The sequence below is a fragment of the Leopardus geoffroyi genome, chromosome B1, assembly GCF_018350155.1.
Source record: "Leopardus geoffroyi isolate Oge1 chromosome B1, O.geoffroyi_Oge1_pat1.0, whole genome shotgun sequence".
NCBI lineage: Eukaryota > Metazoa > Chordata > Mammalia > Carnivora > Felidae > Leopardus > Leopardus geoffroyi.
Window position 1 is genome coordinate 38,243,973 of NC_059327.1, and position 21,176 is coordinate 38,265,148.

General features: G+C 35.7%; 1 protein-coding gene across 17 annotated transcripts in view; it reads right to left on the reverse strand.

The window, feature by feature from the left end:
• PSD3 (pleckstrin and Sec7 domain containing 3) overlaps positions 1-21,176 on the reverse strand; it is a 796,422-nt gene that overhangs the window by 175,664 nt on the left and 599,582 nt on the right. For all 17 annotated transcript variants that reach the window (XR_006707649.1, XM_045458150.1, XM_045458143.1 and 14 more), the window contains one exon: positions 13,793-13,986. Coding sequence is in view for 16 of the 17 variants with exons in the window: in XM_045458150.1 (XP_045314106.1) it covers positions 13,793-13,986 (194 nt within the window). In the remaining variant the exon portion in view is untranslated. The remainder of the gene's footprint in view (positions 1-13,792; positions 13,987-21,176) is intronic.

A 21,176-nucleotide genomic window follows, 5' to 3' on the forward strand; every position in this document is an offset into this window, starting at 1 on the left:
GCCTGGAGCCTGCTTCAGATTCTGTGTCTCCCTCTCCCTCTGCCCCTCCCCAGCTCATATCTGTCTCTCTCTCTCTCTCTCTCTCTCTCTCTCTCTCAAAAATAAGTAAACATTAAAATTTTTTTAAGTCTTTACTTTTAACACAATCATACCTATCAACATATTCTTTCACTGTTTTTGTTTTTCTAAATCTTAAGAAATCTTTCCATACCTAAAGATTACAAAGATACTGTTCCACAGCTTCTTCTAAAAGTTTTACATTTTGTTTCTCAAACTTTTACTTTTAATTTACCTGAAACTGATTTTTCTGGTTGGACTGATGTGGAAACACACATACAAACACCCCATCACACCCCACATGCACACTATCACATACTGCCCGACACACCATACCCTCCTATACATTGCATCCACATATCCCCCCACTCAGCACCATTTACTGAAACATTTCTGATGTCGCTAAATTACTGAAATACTTCTTATGACATCTATCAAGTTATTATAAACAATGGCCACTGCTGCTTCTAGGCTCTCTTCTATTCCACTGTCCTATCAATGTCTTGTTATCTGAGAAAATATGTAAGCATGGTCTGAACAGCACTTCTTCCATTCAATTTTGAACATTATGTATGTAGTACTTTAGCTAACAATGTATGTATTTAAAAATTTATACTGTGGATGCTAGACTGTAATTATTCTCCACATATTACACCTAACTGTAAGCTCCCTAGAGGAGAGAGGCTATGTTTAATATAAATCTACTGTGTTAGGTACTTGAGGAGTGCTTAATTCACATAGAGAAAAAAAATCATTACTTGCATCTCAGCTTACATAGGCTGTGGTAATAAAAACTAGACAACAACTTCAGTTTTTGCAACACTGATACTACTAAAATACAAAGACAGCACTATGTACGATTTTATTCACCTGCTTGTTCCCATCTCTTGTGTGCTACATCAGTCTAAATGGGGGACAGGTATGGGGGTCACAATCTCAAAGACTCTAGGGCCAGAAAAGTAGCAATTATTGTCAGAGAAGGCCTGGTACAGGGAATTGTAGAAACTACGGTCAACAAGAAAATGCCTAACTAAATCATGCAATTCAGTTTTTATAAAAGGGCTGTGTTGGCCAAGGAACAAAATTCTCAGCCCCTGCTGGCTCTAGTTTGAGGCCTCTAGTCATCTAAATACATGTGACATAGTGATAGACTGTCCCTGACTACACAAAAAAATTCAGAAATTAAATATTTCATAAGCATATTTTCTCTTAGGCACTGCTTTAAACAATATGTTGTAATTAGTTTGCTATAATCAGATTTTACTCCTATCAGGTACTCTGCTATTCTCTACTACAGGCTTAGTTAAGATGTTTAATATCCATTTCCTCCTTAACAAAATGTAGATACTAATAATATCTACTTTCTAGAGTGAAGATTAAATGAATTAATGCACAATGTGCTTAGGATAAAGCTTTAATAGTGATTATCACTTTTACCACTTTATCACTTGATTATCACTGTTATCATCCTCATTTTTTGAACATTTAAAATTTTGAATATCTTGTCTACCTTTCTTGATTTACCTTTAATACCTTTCTTGATTTCCACAAATTTCCCACACCAGACTAATAAAACTAAGAGGTTATACTGAATTTTGTATTTTACTTTGACAAATTCAGAAGATAGTTTGCTTTCCAAATTTGACCTGTCAAAACTTTACCTTATTGTCAGATTTAGTAAGTCTCATAAACACATATACTTCTATAAAATATACAACATTTGCTTTCAATCATGATTTGTCTCCTCCAGTTAAAATTTCTGAGTTGAGCTTATTTTTAAAAAGCTAAATAATTAAATGAAGCAAAGGAAACTTCTAAGGTTTTTAAAATGCTTATGAGCAATTACAGATACATCTGACAAACTGAGTCCTTAGAGTTAACTAAACAGTGAAAGATACCAAATATTGAGTCAGACAAGAGGTCATTTAGAGACAAGTTAATCAGGGTTTTAATCTCCCCATAGTTTTAACCAAGATCTTCACTTATTAAAAATTTTTGGTAATATCTGTATCAGAGTAATAGCTATAATATCAGAGCACCTGGATATGTTTACATACACACACACACAAATGCATATATATGTATATATACACACACAGACACAAATATATACAAATGCATATATACATATATATGTGTATATATACACACACATATATACATATACATATATATATGTATGTATGTATATAAATACAATATAGTTCTAGGTACACTGAACATGATAACCCAAATAAAGTGTTTATAGACTTTGGATAAACATGTCAAAAAGGTGTCATTACACAGATACCTCAAAAATTATTTGAAGCCCTTATTCCAAGAAAGCTCCACTGTTGTTACTTTTTTAATGTACTGGAAGTTAAAAATGATCTATTTCAAAACACACCAGACATTAGTAACATAAAGTATATTCTGAATTTACTTATAGTGATCACCTCTTAAAAGAAAAAGGCAAATGGTTCAGAAGCAGTTCAGCCATTCCAGTACATTTCCAAGAAGCAGCAGCAGTCTATCACTGAGAAAAACCAGTTCAAACGGATATGATTTAAAGTCCAACAAGTAGGAGGTAGGGAGAGCATGGAGATTAGCTGGAAAGCAAACAACTCCTTTCTGAATCTACAAATACATATCTAACGAGTTCAATTGTACTCAAAGACTTAGAATTCCTTATCACTTTCATAGCTCAGTAAATATTAAGTCTTGAGATCTGAGACAACTAGAAAGAAATTTCTTTTTTTTTTTTTAATTTTTTTAACGTTTATTTATTTTTGAGACAGAGAGAGACAGAGCATGAATGGGGGAGGGTCAGAGAGAGAGGGAGATACAGAATCTGAAACAGGCTCCAGGCTCTGAGCGGTCAGCACAGAGCCCGACGCGGGGCTCTAACTCACGGACCGCGAGATCATGACCTGAGCTGAAGTCAGACGCTTAACCGACTGAGCCACCCAGGCGCCCCTAGAAAGAAATTTCTTAACAAAAGGGATCAGTCATCAATTTAGTTCTCCTTATGCCTATGAAAAATTAACTGTTACAAAAACTGCTCCCCTGTCAAAAGAACTAGAAAACAGAACAATACATATAAAACAAAAGTTTTCAGATGTTTTATAATAAGCAGCTTTGAATAGATTCCAAAGAGAAAGGAACAAATGAGGTAGGTAATCCCAGATTACTGCTTGGAAGAAATAGCTAAGATCCAGTAGTGAAAGAGGGTACCAAAACAGACCTTGGAAGTCATGCTAAGTTTGGTATGGCTGAGGTGGCTAGAACTGTCCAGCAGAGGGAAAGCTACACAAGAGGATAGCTCTGGAGATTTACAGAGTTAATTCCCAGGTCTTGGCTAGAGCACTAACCTGAGTACATGTGAAAGGAAATTATCCAAGGTGTTGGAAAGAACTGCCAAAAAGTAGTGGAATAAACAATTTCAAAAACTCACATGGGGCTGGGAATAGTCTGTGCTCTCATCAGACAGAGTACAGAAAGACTCTGCAAAACTAGGGCAATGGAGTCTAAATAATGCTTTAGTATGAAGCTAAATAAATCCCAGAATAAAGGCTGCTTTGGATCCATCATAACTAAGGGTAACAGCAAGCCTCTAAAGGATTCAGTTATTTTACAAGTTACTTATCCAAACGATAGAATCCAGTATTCTTTAAAGTAATAAAACTAAATCTAGTCTTCCAAAATGTCACATGTCTGGTATTCAAATAAAAATTACTAGGAATACAAAGATAAAGAAAAGTATAACCCAGAGGCAGCAGAACAATTAAAGTAACAGTCTGGAAATGAAAGAGAAAGGAAATCAAAGAGAAGAACCTTAAGATAGCTATTGTAAATATGACAAATATGTTCAAGGATATTAAGAAAAACACAATCTTGATAATGAGAGAAATGGAGGATAGAAAAGATTCATGATGCAGTTTCAAAAGTAAGAATACTATATACACAATGATAAATACTGTTGTAAACTTGAAGACACAGCAATAAAATGTTACTAAAATAAAGTCCTGAAACTACATAAAAGATTTGGAAAAAACTGAACAGAGCCTCAAAGAACCTTTCATGTAATACTAAGTAGTCAAATATACAGGAAACTAGAGTCCCAGAAAGAGGGGTGGGTGCCATAGAAATAAAGGCTAAAAGATATCCAAAATTGGTGAAAAATATAAAATGATGAATCCAAGAACGTCAACCACCAGACAAGGAAAAAGAAAACCACATTAAGACAGCTCATAATAAAACTGCTGAAAATCAAAAAGAAAAAGAAAAGTCACCAAAGCAGTCAGAAGGAGGAAAAAAAAAACATGCTAAGTACAGAGGAACAAATAATGTCAGCAGGCATTTTGCCTGAAATCACACAGGGCATTGAACAATGGAATGTTTTTAAATTACTGAAGGAAAAGGAAAACACTGCCAAATAATTCTACAACCAGTAATCATAAATTCCTAAAATTAAGATGCAGTGTACATTAAAATTTTTTTTAATTAATTTATTTTAAGAGAGACAGAGCACAAGCAGGGAAGGAACAGAGAGAAAGGAAAAGAGAGAGAATCCCAAGCAGATTCCATACTACCAGCACAGAGCTCTATCTCACCAACTGTGAGATCATGACCTGAGCTGAAATCAAGAGCCAGACGCTCAACCAACTGAACCACCCAGGCACCCTTGCATTGCACATTTTTTTAAAAATCGATAAAACATGAGAACATTTCTTGCTAGCAGGACTTTACTATTAAGACATATTAAAGGAAATTATTTAAGAAAAAAAGATACTAAGTGGAAATTTGGAAAAGCAAAGGGAAACTTAGTATCTCAGAAATAGTCAATGTGTGGGTGAAGGTAAAAACCACATTTCTATTTAAAGCAAAAATGATCACCATGTACTAGGAGTTTTACAACATATACACAAGTAAAACATATGACAGTAGCACAAATGCTAGGAAAAGAGAAAAGAAAATAGCCTGTTGTAAGGGTCTCAAACTACACGTGAAGTAGTAAAATTTGAAAACAGACTGTGACAAGTTATAGTGTAAATCCAAAAACAATCATTAAAATTATTAAACAAAGAGCAAAGACAATACACCAATATTGAAGAAAGAATCACACACACACACACACACACACACACACACACACACACACACAAATCTTAAACAAGGCAGGAAAACACTCTAGTTAAAACACAGAGATTGTAAATTGATAAAAAGCAAGACATCAATATGCTGTATACAACAATTTTAAAGACAAAATTATAGATTAAAAAGCTAGAAAAAAATCTAAATATCACACAGAAACTGAAAAGAAAGGGAGAGTTACTATGTTAATCTAAGACAAAGTGGATTTCAAAATAAGTAAGACCAGGAATGAGGGGGATCATTTCATGAGAAAGGAATCATTTTATCAAGAGGATATAACATGCATAGCTAGGAGGAATGCAAAATGGTACAAAGACACTTTGGAATAGTTGGGAAGTTTCTTATGAAGTTAAACATATACTTAGCATACACCACAGCAATCTCTCAATCTCACTCCCTTATTCCAAGGTAACTTTTTTTTCCTTTTTTCAAATTTTTATCTAAACTTCAGTTAGTTAACAGACAATGTAATATTAGTTTCAGCTGCAGAATTTACTGATACATCACTTACACACAGCAGCCAGTGCTCATCACAAGGGCACTCCTTGATACCCATCATCCATTTAACATGTCCACAAACCTACCTCACTTCCAACGAACATCAGTTCGTTCTCTATAGTTAAGAGTCTGTTTTATTCCCCCCCCCCCATGTTCATTTGTTTTCTTTCTTAAATTCCACATGAGTGAAATCAGACAGTATTTGTCTTTCTCTGATGGACTTACTTTGCTTAGCCTGATACTCTCTAGCTCCATCCATGTGGTTGCAAAGACAAGATTTCATTCTATTTTTGGCAGAGTAATATTCCATTACATACATATACCACTTCTGTATCCATTAGTCAGTTGATTGCCATGTGGGCACTTACCATAATTTGGCTATTGTTGACAATGTGCTATAAATACTGTGGTGCATGTACCCCTTTGAATCAGTAGTTTTGTATCCTTTGGGTAAATACCTAGTACTTCAACTGCTGAATCATAGGGTATTTCTATTTTTAACTTTTTTTGAGAGAGAGAGAGAGAGATAGACAGAGTGAGCAAGAGTGGAGGAGGGGTAGAAAGAAGGAGAGAGTATCCAAAGCAGGCTCTGCTCCACCAGTTTGGAGCCCAATGCGGAGCTTGAACCCAGGAACTGTGATATCATTACCTGAGCTGCAACCAAGAGCTGATCAATCAACAAACTGAGCCACCCAGGTGCCCTCCTATTTTAACTTTTTGAGGAACCTCCATAATGTTTTCCTCAGTGGCTGTTCCAGTTTGCATTCCCAACTGTGTAATGGGGATTCCCTTTCTCAGTAAACTCAAAACATCTGTTGTTTGCTGTGTCATTAATTTTAGTCATTCTGACAGGTGTGACGTGATACCTCAATGCACTTTTGATTTGTATTTCCCTGATGATGAGTGATGTTGAACAACTTTTCACGTGTCTGTTGGCCTTCTTTGGAAAAATGTCTACTCATGTCTTCTGCTCATTTTTTAACTGGATTATTTGTGTTTTGGGTGTTGAGTTTGACAAGTTCTTTATAAATTTTGGATACTAACATTTTATCAGATACATCACTTGCAAATATCTTCTCCCATTCCAAAGGTTGCCCTTTAGTTTTATTGATTGTTTCTTTCACTGTGCAGAAGTTTTTATCTTGATGAAGTCCCAATAGTTTATTTTTGCTTTTGTTCCCCTTGCCTCAGGAGACTTATCTAGTGCAAAGTTGATATGGCTGATGTCAACAAGGTTACTGTCTGTGTTCTCTAAGATTTTAATAGTTTCCCACCTTACAATTAGGTCTTTCAGCCATTTTAAATTTATTTTAAATGATGTAATGTGTGTGATGTAAGAAAGTGGCCATTTTAAATTTTACTTACAATTAGGTCTTTCAGCCATTTTAAATTTATTTTAAATGATGTAATGTGTGTGATGTAAGAAAGTGGCCCAGTTTCACTCCTTTGCATATTGCTGTCCAATTTTCAGAACACCATTTGTTGAAGAGAATTTTTCCCATTAGATATTTCTTCCTGCTTTGTTGAAGATGAAATTGCCATATTGTTGTGGTTCATTTCTGGGTTTTCTATTCTGTTCCACTGATCCATGTGTCTGTTTTTATGCCAGTACCATAGTGTCCTGATCACAACAGCATTGCAATATAACTTAAAGCCTGGAATTGTGATGCTTCCAATTTGCTTTTCTTTGTCATGACTGCCTTAGCTATTCAGGGTCTTTTGTGGTTCTATACAATTTTTAGAATTGTTTATTCTAGCTCTATGAAAAATGCTGGTGGTATTTTGATAGAGATTGCATTAAATGTGTAGACTGCTTTGGGTAGTAGACATTTTAACAAGTTTGTTCTTCCAATTAATGATCACGGAACATCTTCATTTCTTTGTGTCCTCTTCAATTTCTTTCATCAGTGTTTTATAGTTTTCAGAGTACAGATCTTTTACCTCTTGAATAGGTTTATTTCTAGTATCTTAGGGTTGTTGGTGCACTTGTAAATGGAATCCATTCCTTGATTTCTCTTTCTGCTGCTATATTATTGGCATATAGAAATACAAAAGATTTCTGTGCCTTGATTTTGAATCCTATGACTTTACTGAACTCATGTTTCAGTTCTAGCAATTTTTTGGTGGAGTCTTTCGGGTTTTCTATATGGAGTATCACATCATCTGCAAAGACTGAAGTTTGACTTCTTCCTTGCTGATGTGGATGCCTTTTATTTACTTTTGTTTTCTGAATGCTGTGGCTAGGACTTTCAGGACTATGTCAAAGTAACAATGGTGAGAGTGGACATCCCTATCTTGTTCCTGACTGTAGAGGATTATCTCAGTTTTTCCCCACTGAAGAAGATATTAGCTGTGGTTTTTTCATATATGACCTTTATTATGTTGTTATGTTCTCTCTAATAACCCTACTACATTGAGGGTTTTTATCACGAATAGATATTGTACTTTGTCAAATGTTTTTTTTTTTTTGCATCTGTTTAAAAGATCATATGGTTCTTATCCTTTCCTTTATTAATGTGGTGTATCATGATGATTGATTTACAAATACTGAACCACGCTTGCAGTCCAGGAATAAATCTCACTTGATCATGGGGATTCTTTTAATGTACTGTTAGATTTGGTTTGCTGTTATTTTATTGAGACTTTTTACATCCATGTTCATCAGGGACATTAACCTCTATTTCTCTTTTAGTGGAGTCTTTATCTGGTTTTGGTATCAGGGTAATTCTGGACTCATAGAATGAATTTGGAAGTTTTCCACCCTCTTCTATATTTTGGAATAGTTTGAGAGGAATAGGTATTAACTCTCCTTTTAATGTTTGGTAGAACCCACCTGTGATGCCACTTGGCCCTGGAATTTGTTTGTCGGGAGAGTTTTGATTATTAATTCAATTTATTTTCCAGTTATTGGTCTGTTCAGTTTTCTATTTCTTCCTATTTAAGTTTTGGTATTATATCTTTCTAGGAATTTATCCAATCTTCAAGGTTTTCCAATTTGTTGGCATATAATTTTTCATAATATTCTCTTACATTTGTTTGTATTCTGTAGTGTTGGCTGTTAATTTTCCTCTTTTATTTTTATTTTATTTTGGTCCTTCCTTTTTTTCTTTCTTTTTTTTTTTTTTTGATAAATCTGGCTAAGAGTTTATCAATGTTACTAACATTTTCAAAGAAATCCCTAGTTTCATTGGTCTGCTCCATTGTTTTTTTAGTTTCTATACCATTTATTTCTGCTTTAATCTTTATTATTTACCTCCTTCTACTGGCATTAGGCTTCATTTGTTGTTCCTTTTCTACTTCGTTTAGGTGTAGGATTAGGTTTTTCATTTGAGATTTTTCTTGTTTCTTGAAGTAGGCATGTAGCACTGTATACTTCCACCTTAGGACTGCTTTTCCTGCATATCCCAAATGTTTTGGACCACTGTGTTTTCATTTTCATTTGTTTTCAAGTATTTTTTAAATTTCTTCTTCGATTTCCTGGTTGACTCATTCATTGTTTAGTAGCATGTTGTTTAACCTCCAGTATTTGTTGTCTTTTCATAGTTTTTCTTGTGATTGACATCAAGTTTCATAGTGTTGTGGTCAAAAAAGATGCATGGTATGATCTCAGTCTTTTTGTACTTTTTGAAGTCTCATTTGTGACCTAGTATGCGATCTATTCAGGGGAATGTCCCATGTGCACTTGAAAATAATGTGTATTCTGGTGTTTTAGGATGGAATGTTCTGAATATATCTGTTAAGTCCATCTGGTCCAGTATGTCATTCAAATCCATTGTTTCTTTGTTTAATTTTTTTCCACAGATGATCTGTTCACTGATATAAGTGGGTGATAAAGTCTCCTCCTCTTATTGTATTATTATCAAGGGGTTGCTTTATGTTTGTTATTAATTGTTTTATACACTTGGGTGCCTCCATCTTGGGTGCATAATAACTTCCAACTGTCAGATCTTTTTGGATAGACTCCTTTATTATGATATAGTGCTCTTCTTCATCTTTTGTTACAGTCTTTGGTTTAAAGTGTACCTTGTCCTATATAAGTATTTCTACTCCAACTTTATTTAGGTGTCCACTTGCATGATAAATATTTCTCCATCCTGTCACTTTCAAGGCACAGTTGTGTTAGGTCTAAAATGAGTCTTTTGTAGGCAGCATATAGATGGGTCTTGTCTTTTTATCCAATCTGACACCCTATGTCTTTTTATTTGAGCATTTAGTCCATTTTCACTCAGAATAACTATTGATGGATATGTATTTAATGCTGTTTTATTCCTTCTTTTGTCATGGTTTCTGGAGATGTTCTCTTCTTTCTTGTTTTTGTCACTTTGGTCTTTCCTTTCTACTCAGTTCCCTTTAAGTTTTCTTGCAGGGCTTCTTTAAACTCCATTAGTTTTTGTTCATCTGGGAAACTCTACCTTTCCTTCTATTCTGAATGATAGCCTTGCTGGACAGAGTATTCTTGGCTGCAAAATCTTCCCATTCATAACTTTGAATACATCATGCCAGTCTCTCCTGACTTGGGAAGTTTCTGTTGAGAAATCTGCAGCGAGCCTTATGGGTTTCCCTTGTAAGTTAGGGACTTCTTTTGTCTTGTTGCTTTTAAGATTTTTTTTTCTTAATCACTATATTTTGCAAATTTAATTATAATGCCTTAGTGCTGGCTTACTTTTGTTGATTTTGATGGGAGGTTTCTGTGCCTCCTAGGATCTAGAGAAATTTTCTGCCCCCTTTTCTCTCTTCTACTGAGACTCCTATAATATGAATGTTATTATGCTTGATGGAGTAATTGAGTTCCCTAAGTATATTCTCATGTTGCATAATTCTTCTTTCTCTGTTTTATTCAGCTTCACTATATTTCATTATTTTATCTTCTACATTACCTAGTTGTTTCTCTGCTTCTTTCATCCTTGTGTTCATTGCATCGAGCCTGTTTTGAATGTTACTGCATTTTTCATTTCTGTTTTTAACTCTTTTATCTCTGTGGTAAGGACCTGCATGAAGTCTTCCATTATTTTCTCAAGCCCAGTAAGTATCCTTATGATTGTTGCTTTAAATTCTCCATCAGGTATGTTACTTATATCTGTTTCTCTTAGATCTCTGGCCATGGCCTTGTCTTCTCCTTTCATCTGGGCTAAATTCCTGTCTTGGCATTTTATCTAAGTTTCTATCCTCTTCTGTATATTAGAAAACTCCATTAGGTTTCCTGCTTCTAAGAATAATGGCTTTATGAAAGAGATCATATAGTGCCCAGGGCCTGGTACTTCAGAGTGTGATGTGTGCACTCTGCTGTTCTTTTCTGGCTGCTGTATCCTTCAGGCCAGTTGTCTGTCTTGCCTGCAGTTGACAGTGTTTGGTCTTTGGCCAGAATCAAATTTTAACTAGGTATATTCTGGTCTGCTTGCTAAATGAGATATGATACTACTTCCACCTGAACTAAAGTCCTACAGAATTCTCTGGTTGGGAGCCATGGTGTGGGCAGGGGTTTCTGCTGGTGTTCTATGGAAAGGGAACCATGCTAGGATGGGAGAAAGCTTGACCAAGAAGGGCAGTAGTGTCAGAGCCCAGGGGTGTGGGGCTTGGTATAAGTAGGTTAGGCAGCCAGTGTTGATGCTATGCTGCTTCCCACAAATGGCTCTGTGTTTATGCTGAGGGCAGGGGAGGGAAATGGCACCAGCCAGCTCCTTTCTTCAAGGAAAGGAGTCCCTGTGCATGCTGTCTCTCAGGAAAGCAAGCTGAGAAGAGTGAATAATCTCCTCTCTGTGTGTTCTAGGTGTGTTTCAGATTGCTGTATCCACACTGTCTGCCTCCAGGTTGTTAGCCTGTGGTGCCCTCTAAGCTGTATCACAGCCAAGCCTGCTAGTCTTAAAACTCCAGGCTTTAGGGATGTGGTGTGGGCAGGGGCCTGTCACTGGTCTTCCAGGGGAGGGTCCCACCTAGGCAGAAATTCTTAGGTTGCTAAAAAGACAAAAGTCCTATGACATACTGTCCTAATCAATCTGAAGTACTCATAGGAGTTAACTAAGGCTTTAAAGTAGTTATATTGGCAGAAAAACCTAGTGTGATATAAGAGTTCTGTCTCAACTGCTAAGCAACTCCTAGATTTTGTACCTATACTCATATAAAAGTGGGCTAATAAGGGAGTAGAGCTTCCAGCAAGGGAATTTTCTCCAATAATCCTCCAAGATGGCACAGGGAAACATGAAACAAAGAAAATGTCATTGATAGGCTGAATCTGGGGACTCTTTGGAATAAGCTAACCAATTATGTCAATCCATTGCTAGGGAAGGGACTCAATGAAAAAAGACTCAATTAGGTTAACTTTGTTATCCTTATGAGGCAGAATGTAGAAAATTACATGGAATAAGTGATAGCTATCTTGCTATTTTTGCTTTTTTGAACTGTTATTTTAAATTGCAGTTATTCTGTTTTTTGCTTCTATTACTTTATATGAAGTATGTCAGACATTTGTATATTTTTAATTTAGCCTATAAGTGAATTTACATCCCTATCTGAGACAAAATGGACACCAATCAGCTAATTTTAATCTTGGAGATGAGAGTCACTTCTAGGCATGGCATGTGGGACAGAGAATGAGTGTATCTGTGGTTATAAATGGAAAACTGTACTAGGTTCAGCAAAAGCACCATTTGAACTGGATGGAGAAAGGGTGTGTGTGTATGCTGGCAACAAAGAAATGAATACCATTGTTTTGTCTACCAAAAAGACCCCCTTTTCTGTATTTTATTCATTCTTGAGGGAACTTTTCTATTTGCATTCAACCAAGTGTGTGCTGTCAATCACAGTATTCCATCCCTCTGTAATACAAATCAGAATCTTGCCACATAATATACTAAATTCAAAGTTAGGAAACGAGAATACTTTGGTGACAAAATTGAACACATAAAGTAATGCTGCTAATAATTATGTATCTAGCCATGTGAAAGAGCCCTGTTGTAAGGAATACAGGTGACATGCACTATAATGCAGAGACAATATAATAAAGTGTCCTGGTGATAATTCTTCATTTTAAGTGTGGCCTTGCCCTTTTTTCATAAGCCAGTCAGATTTGCTGTCACTTGCAACTACAAGAGTCCTGACACAATTCTCTTAGAAAAAATCAAGTAGTCTAGTAGGCTAGTATATAGAGTGCACAGGAAATATGGTAGAGGTACTCCTAAGAAACTTGGAAAAACTGAGAAACTTAGTCAGCATCTTAAGTCAGTTCCAAAGCCACTCTATTACAGTCTTTCTCTTGACTGTAACCTAACAGAAAGTACTACCACAGTAAGAAAAAGTCACAGATGGAAATAGTGGTAATGTCCATCCAAGCACTACATGTTTGCATCTGTAGGTAGGTAAGGATACCCTAAAGGTTGAACCTACTAATTGTGAGCATACATACCAGCTTACCTGAGCCTGTCCAACTATATCAAATTGCTATTTCACCCTACATAGGCTATTCTAAGCACAGAAACATACTTCATTTCTTTCAAATTTCAAACACTATTATCTGTTATAGGTAACTATGTCTCATACTTCACAAAGCTATCAGATGGGACTCTAATTTCCCAATACTAATTATACCATGGATGCCTATGTTGCACCTATCCATCTTCCACAAAGGCCAATCATTCAAATGTGCATAGACTGCAATTCTTTCCCTTCCTGTTTTGTTTCTGGGATCTTACATTATTGATTATTCTATGTGTTATAAATTAATTCTTCCCCACAACCATGAGAGATGTAAACTCCATGAAGACAGATACCTTTTCCATCGTATTCATTGCTATATTTTTGATGCCTAGCACATAGTAAGTACTCAAAATTATTTGTTGAAGGCAAGAGTAAATGAATAAAAAGCTAGAAAGGAATAATCTGTAAGAGGTCTTCCATTTCTGAAGTTCTATAATTCTACTTGGAGAAGATCAAGCATGACAATGGATTTCTGAGGGTTAGAGGCATCATCAAACTTCAGTAATACTTTTCTAGACAAACCTAATATAATTTTTCTTTATCCTTGACTTTACTTCAGATAAATTCACTTTAAATTTTGAGCCTCAAGATGAAATAATTAAAACAGAAAATGACAATAAAAAATTATGCTTACTCTTCTTCCCATCCATATCTGCATGGATTTTCCGAGCCAAGAATCCACTTTTGTATACAGCAGCATTTGGGTCATGAGGAATGTCTAAGAATGGGTTGGTAGTACTCCCAATACGACTGATGGTCTTTGGATGTGTTCCATTAGCCTTCTCATCAGTTCCTTCAGTTGGAGATTTTTTTTTCTCTTCATCATCTCTAAAGGGAGAAAACACAGTTTGAGCACCTAACACAATATTCAATGAACAAAGTTATTTAGTGTAATAAACTATCATGTTTTCCAATAGTCCATAAGTCTTGATAAAAACACTATAATAAGAGCTATCACTTACTGTGTGTCTGTGTCAAATATTAATGATCATAAAGATCTTGTAAGATGGATATTAGTATCCTATATTACAGATAAGGAAGCAAACTCAGAGAGTTTAAATAAATTCCCAAGGCCACAGATCTAGTAATCAAAGAGAGATGGTAAGGTAATGATTGCAAAATCTCTAAAGCCTTTGCTCTTTCTACCCACTACCTTCATACCTGTCTTCTTTCAAAAGAGTGAGGATTCTTTTGCTGAAATCATGATTTTGATTTTGATTTTTACATGTTTTAGCACATCGCCAAGTACACAGAATACAATGAATAATTTTAGATTAAGTACAATGAATAATACTGAACTATATCCACCAAATAATCTCTTATATTGAAACCCCCAGTAAAGCTATCAATGCGGTAGGATGGTGGCGTCATTTAGTACTTTGGCATCTTCTAGCTACAATTTTCTCAACTGCCATAAAAATGTGGGCACCACTGAGAAAACCAATTGCCCAGTCTTTTGTGAATCTCTGTTCCTTCAAGCAGGGCAAATCTTTTAATGTACACTTAGTATGAAGTTTGCAGAAAATGGATGCTTACATTCAATTAATAAAGAGGAGTGAAATGAAGATGAAAGCTAATAGACTGATAAACTGCTGAAACACACAACACCAAATTAAGAACATTTGTCTTATTTTACCTGTTTCAATTTCTTGGCTTACCTTTGTTTTTACTGTTTATTAGACACTCATGATTAAAGATTTTTGATTAAAACTTCAAAATAACCATCACGAAAATATATTTAAAATAAACCACAAAATTAACAATTATCAAAATTGTGCATTTGGTGATCAAATTAAAAATGTGTTTTTTTTTCTCCATTGCTATTTGATTATTTAAAGATAATCTTTTGTCTTCCTGCTTTAAAAATTTTTTATCACTACATTTTGTAAATTTAATTGCAATATGTCTTGGTGTTGGCCAGCTTTTTTGCTTTGGATGGGAGTTCTCTGTCTCCTGGATCTGGATGTCTTTTTCCTTTCCCAGATTAGGGATGTTTTCACCTATTCTTCCCTCAAATAAATTTTCTGCCCCCTTTTCTGTCTTCTTCTTTTGGCACTCCTATAATGTTATTATGCTTGATTGAACCACTGAGTTCCCTAAGTCCATTCTCATGTTGCATAATTCTTCTTTTGTTCAGCTTCATTTCTTTCAATTATTTTGTCTTCTAGGTCATTGTTCCTCTACTACTTACAGCCTGCTATTCATTGTATCAAGCATGTTTGTAATCTTGTTTATTGCACTCTTATCTCTGAATGGTTCTGTTTTCACTTTTTTATTTCTGTGGCAAGGGTCCCCTGGATGTTTTCTATACTTTTTTTAAGCTCAGTGACTATCCTTATAATTGTTGCTTTAAATTCTCAATCATGAATGTTACTTATATCTTTTTCTTAGATATCTGGCTGTGGATGTAATTTGTTCTTTCATTTGGTATAAATTCCTCTATCTTGACATTTTGTCTAAGGCTTTGTCTTTTTTTCTGTGCTAGAAAAGCTAGTTATTTTTCCTGCTCCTGAAAGCAATGGCTCCTTAAGGAAGAGAATATGTAATGTCCTGGACCTGGTGATTCAGGGATTTTCTCTGGTGTGTGCTGTCTCTGCTCTGCTATTGTGCTTTGGCTGCTGTATCCTTCAGGCTGGTCATCTGCAGAGGCTCTCCTTGCCTTCTGTGAGCAGTGTTTGTTCCCTGGTCTGAATGTGGCAAGTTTTATGTAAATTTGCACTGGTCTACTTGTAAAATGAGACCTGACACAACCTCCACAAGAACACTATGGTCAGTAGACATGGTATGGGCAATGGTTTCTGCTGGTCATCTGGGGTTGGGGCCCACCATGCTGGGAATGAGGCATGCTTGCCTGATAAGGGCTGTCCCACCATAATGTAGGGAGTTAGGGCCTGGTGTATGCAAGTTAGGCAGCCAGTGTTGGCAATATGCTACTTCTGGTAGGTGGCTGTGTTTTTGCTGAGGGATTGGGGATGGAATTGGCACTAGCCAGCTCCTTTGTTCCTGAAGAGATATCTCTGTGAATGCTTCCCATCAGGCACATGCCCCAAGAGTGAATAATCTCCCTCTTGGGTGCCCCAGGCATTTTTCAGATTGCTGCTTCTATGCTGTTGCCTTTGGTTGGTTTGCCTGCCTTCTCTCCAGGAGCAGCACAGTGCCCTCTGGACTATATCCCAGGCAAGCATCCTGACCTTTAAAAATCCAGGCTCTTGGGTCACTTGGGAGGCTTAGTCAGTTAAGTATCTGACTTTGGCTCAGGTGATGATCTCAAGGGTCATGGGTTGGAGACCGGTATTGGGCTCTATGCTGAAAGTGCAAAGCCTGCTTCAGGTTCTCTGTTTCCCTCTCTCTCTGCCCCTCCTCTCTTGCTCTCTCGCTCTTAAAAACAAACATTTTTTTAAAAAAATACAGGTTCTAAGCAAGTTCTCATGATATCCAGCCTGTCTTGTTTTCCAAGGCAATGGCTTTGAGGCAATATTCTCCTTGTGTGTTGCTCTCTCTCTCATCCTTTTCTGTGACCACAACTCTCTCCCCTCTGTAGCACCTGGAATCAGTTTCTCCCCTAAACCATATCTCCGTACTTCCTACATTCTTTGATGAGGATTCTTCTCTCCCTTAAGTTGTGGAGTTTGTTGTCAGTCTTCATGTCAATTTCTGGGTTATTTAGGATGATCTGATAGTTATCTAGTTGTGTTCATAGGACAACATGAGCCTAGGATCCTCCTACTCTGCTGTCATCCTCCTCTCCCTCTGGAATTACTGATTTATGCATGTAAGAGATTTAATTATTTATTCATTTATTTAAAATTAATGGCCACTATTGATTTTCACAAAACTATCTTCCGAAGGCTGCAAAAATCCTGGAAAATCATAATTAGTTACTGTATGGATCAGATTTCCTCTTCTATGTTGCTTTATTAAAAATTTTTTTGCATGTAGTTGACCAGTTAATGTGAGATATTTAAAGTATATAGTATGAGGATTTAATATACATCATGAAAGGGGTCCCTCATTGAGTTAACACACTCCTCACCTCACACTTATATATATATATATACACACATATATATATAAACTTATATGTATATATATATAAATATATACATATATATAAAATATATATACACTTATACATATATAAATATGTAAAATTATATGTATATATAAATATATACATATATAAAAATATATGTGTATATATATATGAATTTTGTGTGTGAAGATATGTAAATTCTATTCTCAGAAAATTTCAACTATTCAATGCACTGTTATCAACTGTACTCAGCATGTTATACATTACTTCCTTCGATTGTATCCATCTTATAACTGAAAAGTTTATATTCTTTTACCACTTGTTCCCTACTTCCCTCACAACTCAACTCTTGAAAGTGACATATTCTTCACTGTTGTAAATTCAACTTTCTTTTAAAATTCCACATATTACAATACAACAAGGGATACCATGTAGTATTTGTCTTTCTCTGTCTTCAGTTAGCATAATGGCTTCCAGATTCATTCATGTCTACTACCTATGACAAGATTTCACTCTTTTATAAGGGTGCGTAATATTCCATTGTGTATATATAGTTGTATCCATACATCTGTAGATAGACACTTAGGTTTTCCCCATACTTTGGATATTATAAATAATTCTTCTATAAATATGAGAGTACAGGTAATTCTTTCAGATAATTATTTTGTGTTCTTTGGCTATATATTCAGAAGTGGGATTATTGGTAGTTCTATTTTTAATTTGTTGAGGAACCTCCATGCTGTTTGCCATAGCAACTATACAGGTTAACATTTCCACAAACAGTGTAAATATCTTTCCCACTTAGTAGGTTGCCTTTTTATTTTGTTAACGGTTTCCTTTGTTGTGTGGAACTATTTAGTTTGATGTGGTCTCACTTAATTTTGCTCTTGTTCCTAAATCTAAAAATTCACTATCAAGACTAATGTCAAAGAGCATACTCTTTAGATTTTCTTCTATGAGCTTTATGGTTTCAGGTCTTATGTTCAAAGATTTAATCCATTTTGAGTTGATTTTTGTGTAAAGTAGAAGACAGAGGTCCAATTTCATTCTCTTCCATGTGGATACCCAATTTTCCTAAAAACCATTTCTTGGACACAATCTTTTCCCCACTGTATATTCTTGGCTGTCCTGTTAAAAATTAATTGAACAAATTCTATGAGTTTATTTCTAGGCTATTTTGTTCCATTGATCTGTGTGTCTGTTTTTTACATCAATGCCAAACTGCTGATTACTATAGATTTGTAATATAGTTTGAAATCAGGAATTATAATGCCTCCAGCTTTGTTCTTCTTTATGAAGATTGCTGTGGTAAGATATCACAAAAAAGAGAACTACAGGCCAATATTTCTCATTAATATAGATGTAAACTTGTCAACAAAATATTAGAAAAGTAAAGCCAACAATATATTTAAAAAAATTATACACCATGGTCAAGTGGGATTTATTCTGTGCATGCAAGTGTGGTTCAATATTTGCAAAACATTCAACAAGATATGTCACAGCAATAAGAGAAAGGATAAAAAAACACATTTTAATACATGCAGAAAAAGCTTTCTACAAAGTACAATTTTCATTCATGATTAAAATCCTCTGCAAAGTCTGTCTAGAGCTAACATATCTCAATATAATAAACGCTTCATATGAAAAACCCACAGCCAAAATCATACACAATGGGAAAAAAATTGGAGAGCTTTTCTGGTCAGGTGAGGAACAAAACAAGGATGTCCACTTTCACCACTCTTATTCAACATGGTACTGGAAATCCTAGCCACAGAAATTAAAAGAAATAACAGGCGTCCAAATTGGCAAGGAAGAAATCAAACTTTTACTATTTACTATTTGCATATGACATGATAGAAACCCTAAAGACTTCACCAAACAACCACCAGAACTGATAAATGAATTCAGTAAATTTGCAGGATACAAAAATCAACTGAATTCCTATACTCTCATAATGAAACAGCAGAAACAGAAATTAATAATTCCATTTAACAGTAAGATACCTAGCAATAAACATAACTAAAAAGGTGAAAGACCTGTACTCTGAAAACCATAAAACATTGATAAAAAGGGGTGCTATGTGGCCGAGCTGGTTAAACGTGACTCTTGATTTCGGCTTAGGTCATGATCTCACAGTTCATAGAGTTTGAGCCCTGCATCAGGTTTTGCACTGACAGTGCAGACCCTGCTTGGGATTCTCTCTCTCTCTCTTTGTCCTCCGCACACACTCTATCTCAAACTAAACAAATAAAAATTTAAAAAAAACACTGATAAAAGAAATTCAAGACAATGTGAAGAAATGGAAACACAATCCATGCTCATGGATTGGAAGAACACATTTTTTTAAATGTTTAAACTACTTAAAGCAATCTACAGATTTAATGCAATGCCTATTAAATACCACCAGCACTTTCTATAAACCTGGAATTAAGAATCCTTGGGTGGCTCAGTCGGTTAAGCATCCAACTCTTGATTTTGGCTCAGTTTGTGAGATTGAGCCCCACATTGGGCTCTGTGCTGGCAGCGTAGAGCCTACTTGGGTTTCTCTCTCTCCCTCCCCTGCTGTCTCCCTCAAAATAAACACACTTAAAAAAAAAAAGAATCCTAAAATTTGTATAGAACCACAAAAGTTTACTCCAAATAGCCAGAGCAATCTTGAAAAAGAAATACAAAACTGGATGTATTACAATTCCAGACTTCAAGTGATATTACAAAGCTGTAGTAATCAAAATAGTATGGTACTGGCAAAAATACAGACACATGGATCAATGGAGCATAATAGAAAACTCAGAAATGAACTTAGAACCGTATGATCAATTAATCAACAAGGCAGGAATCAATATACAATGGGAAAAAGACAGTCATTTTAAAAGTTTTTATTTAAATTCCAGTTAGTCAACACACTGTGTAATATTAGTTCCAGGTGTACAAAATAGTAATTCAACACTTCCATACATGACTCGGTAGTCATCATGCCAAAGTGCACTCCTTCATCCCCATCGCTTGTTTAACCCATCCCCCAATCTGCCTCCCATTCTGGTAACCATCAGTTTGTTCTCTATAGTTAAGAGTCTGTTTCCTGGTTTGCTCCTCTTTTTTCCCCTTTGTTCATTTTTGTTTGTTTGTTTTTTAGATTCTGCATATGAGTGAAACCATACAGTGTATATCTCTCTGACTTATTTGATTTAGTATAATACTTTCTAACTCCATCCACGTCATTGCAAATGCAAGATTTCTTTCTTTTTGATGGCTGAGTAATATTCCATAGTGTGTGTGTATGTGTGTGTGTGCGCACACACACACAATGTCTTCTTTTCATTCATTAGTCAATGAACACTTGGGCTGCTTTAAAATGTGGCTATTATAGATAATGCTGCTGTAAACATCAAAGTGCATGTATCTCTTCCAATTAGTGTTTTTGTATCCTTTGGGTAAATACCTAGGAGTGCAATTCCTGAATCTTAGGAATCTGGTTCTATTTTTTTAAGGTTTATTTTATTTTTGAGAGAGAAAGAGAGACAGAGCGTGAGTCAGGGAGGGGGAGAGAGAGAGATGGAGACACAGAATCTGAAGCAGGCTCCAGGCTCTGAGCTGTCAGCCCAAAGCCCGATGTGGGGTTCGAGCTCATAGACTGTGAGATCATTATCTGAGCTGAAGTTGGTGCTCAACCAACTGAGCCACCCAGGTACCCCAGGGTAGTTATATTTTAACTTTTTGAAGAACCTGCATGCTGTTTTCTACAGTGGCTGCACCAGTTTGCATATCTACCAACAGTGTGAGATGCTTCCCCTTTCTCTGCATCCTTGCCAATACCTGTTGTTTCTTGTACTGTTAATTTTAGCCATTCTGAGAGGTATGAGGTTATTATCTTATTGTAGTTTTGAGTTGCATTTCCCTGATGATAAGTGAGGCTGAGCATAATTTCATGTGTCTGTTGCCCATCTGTATATCTCTTTTGTAAAAATGTCCATGTCTTCTGCCCATT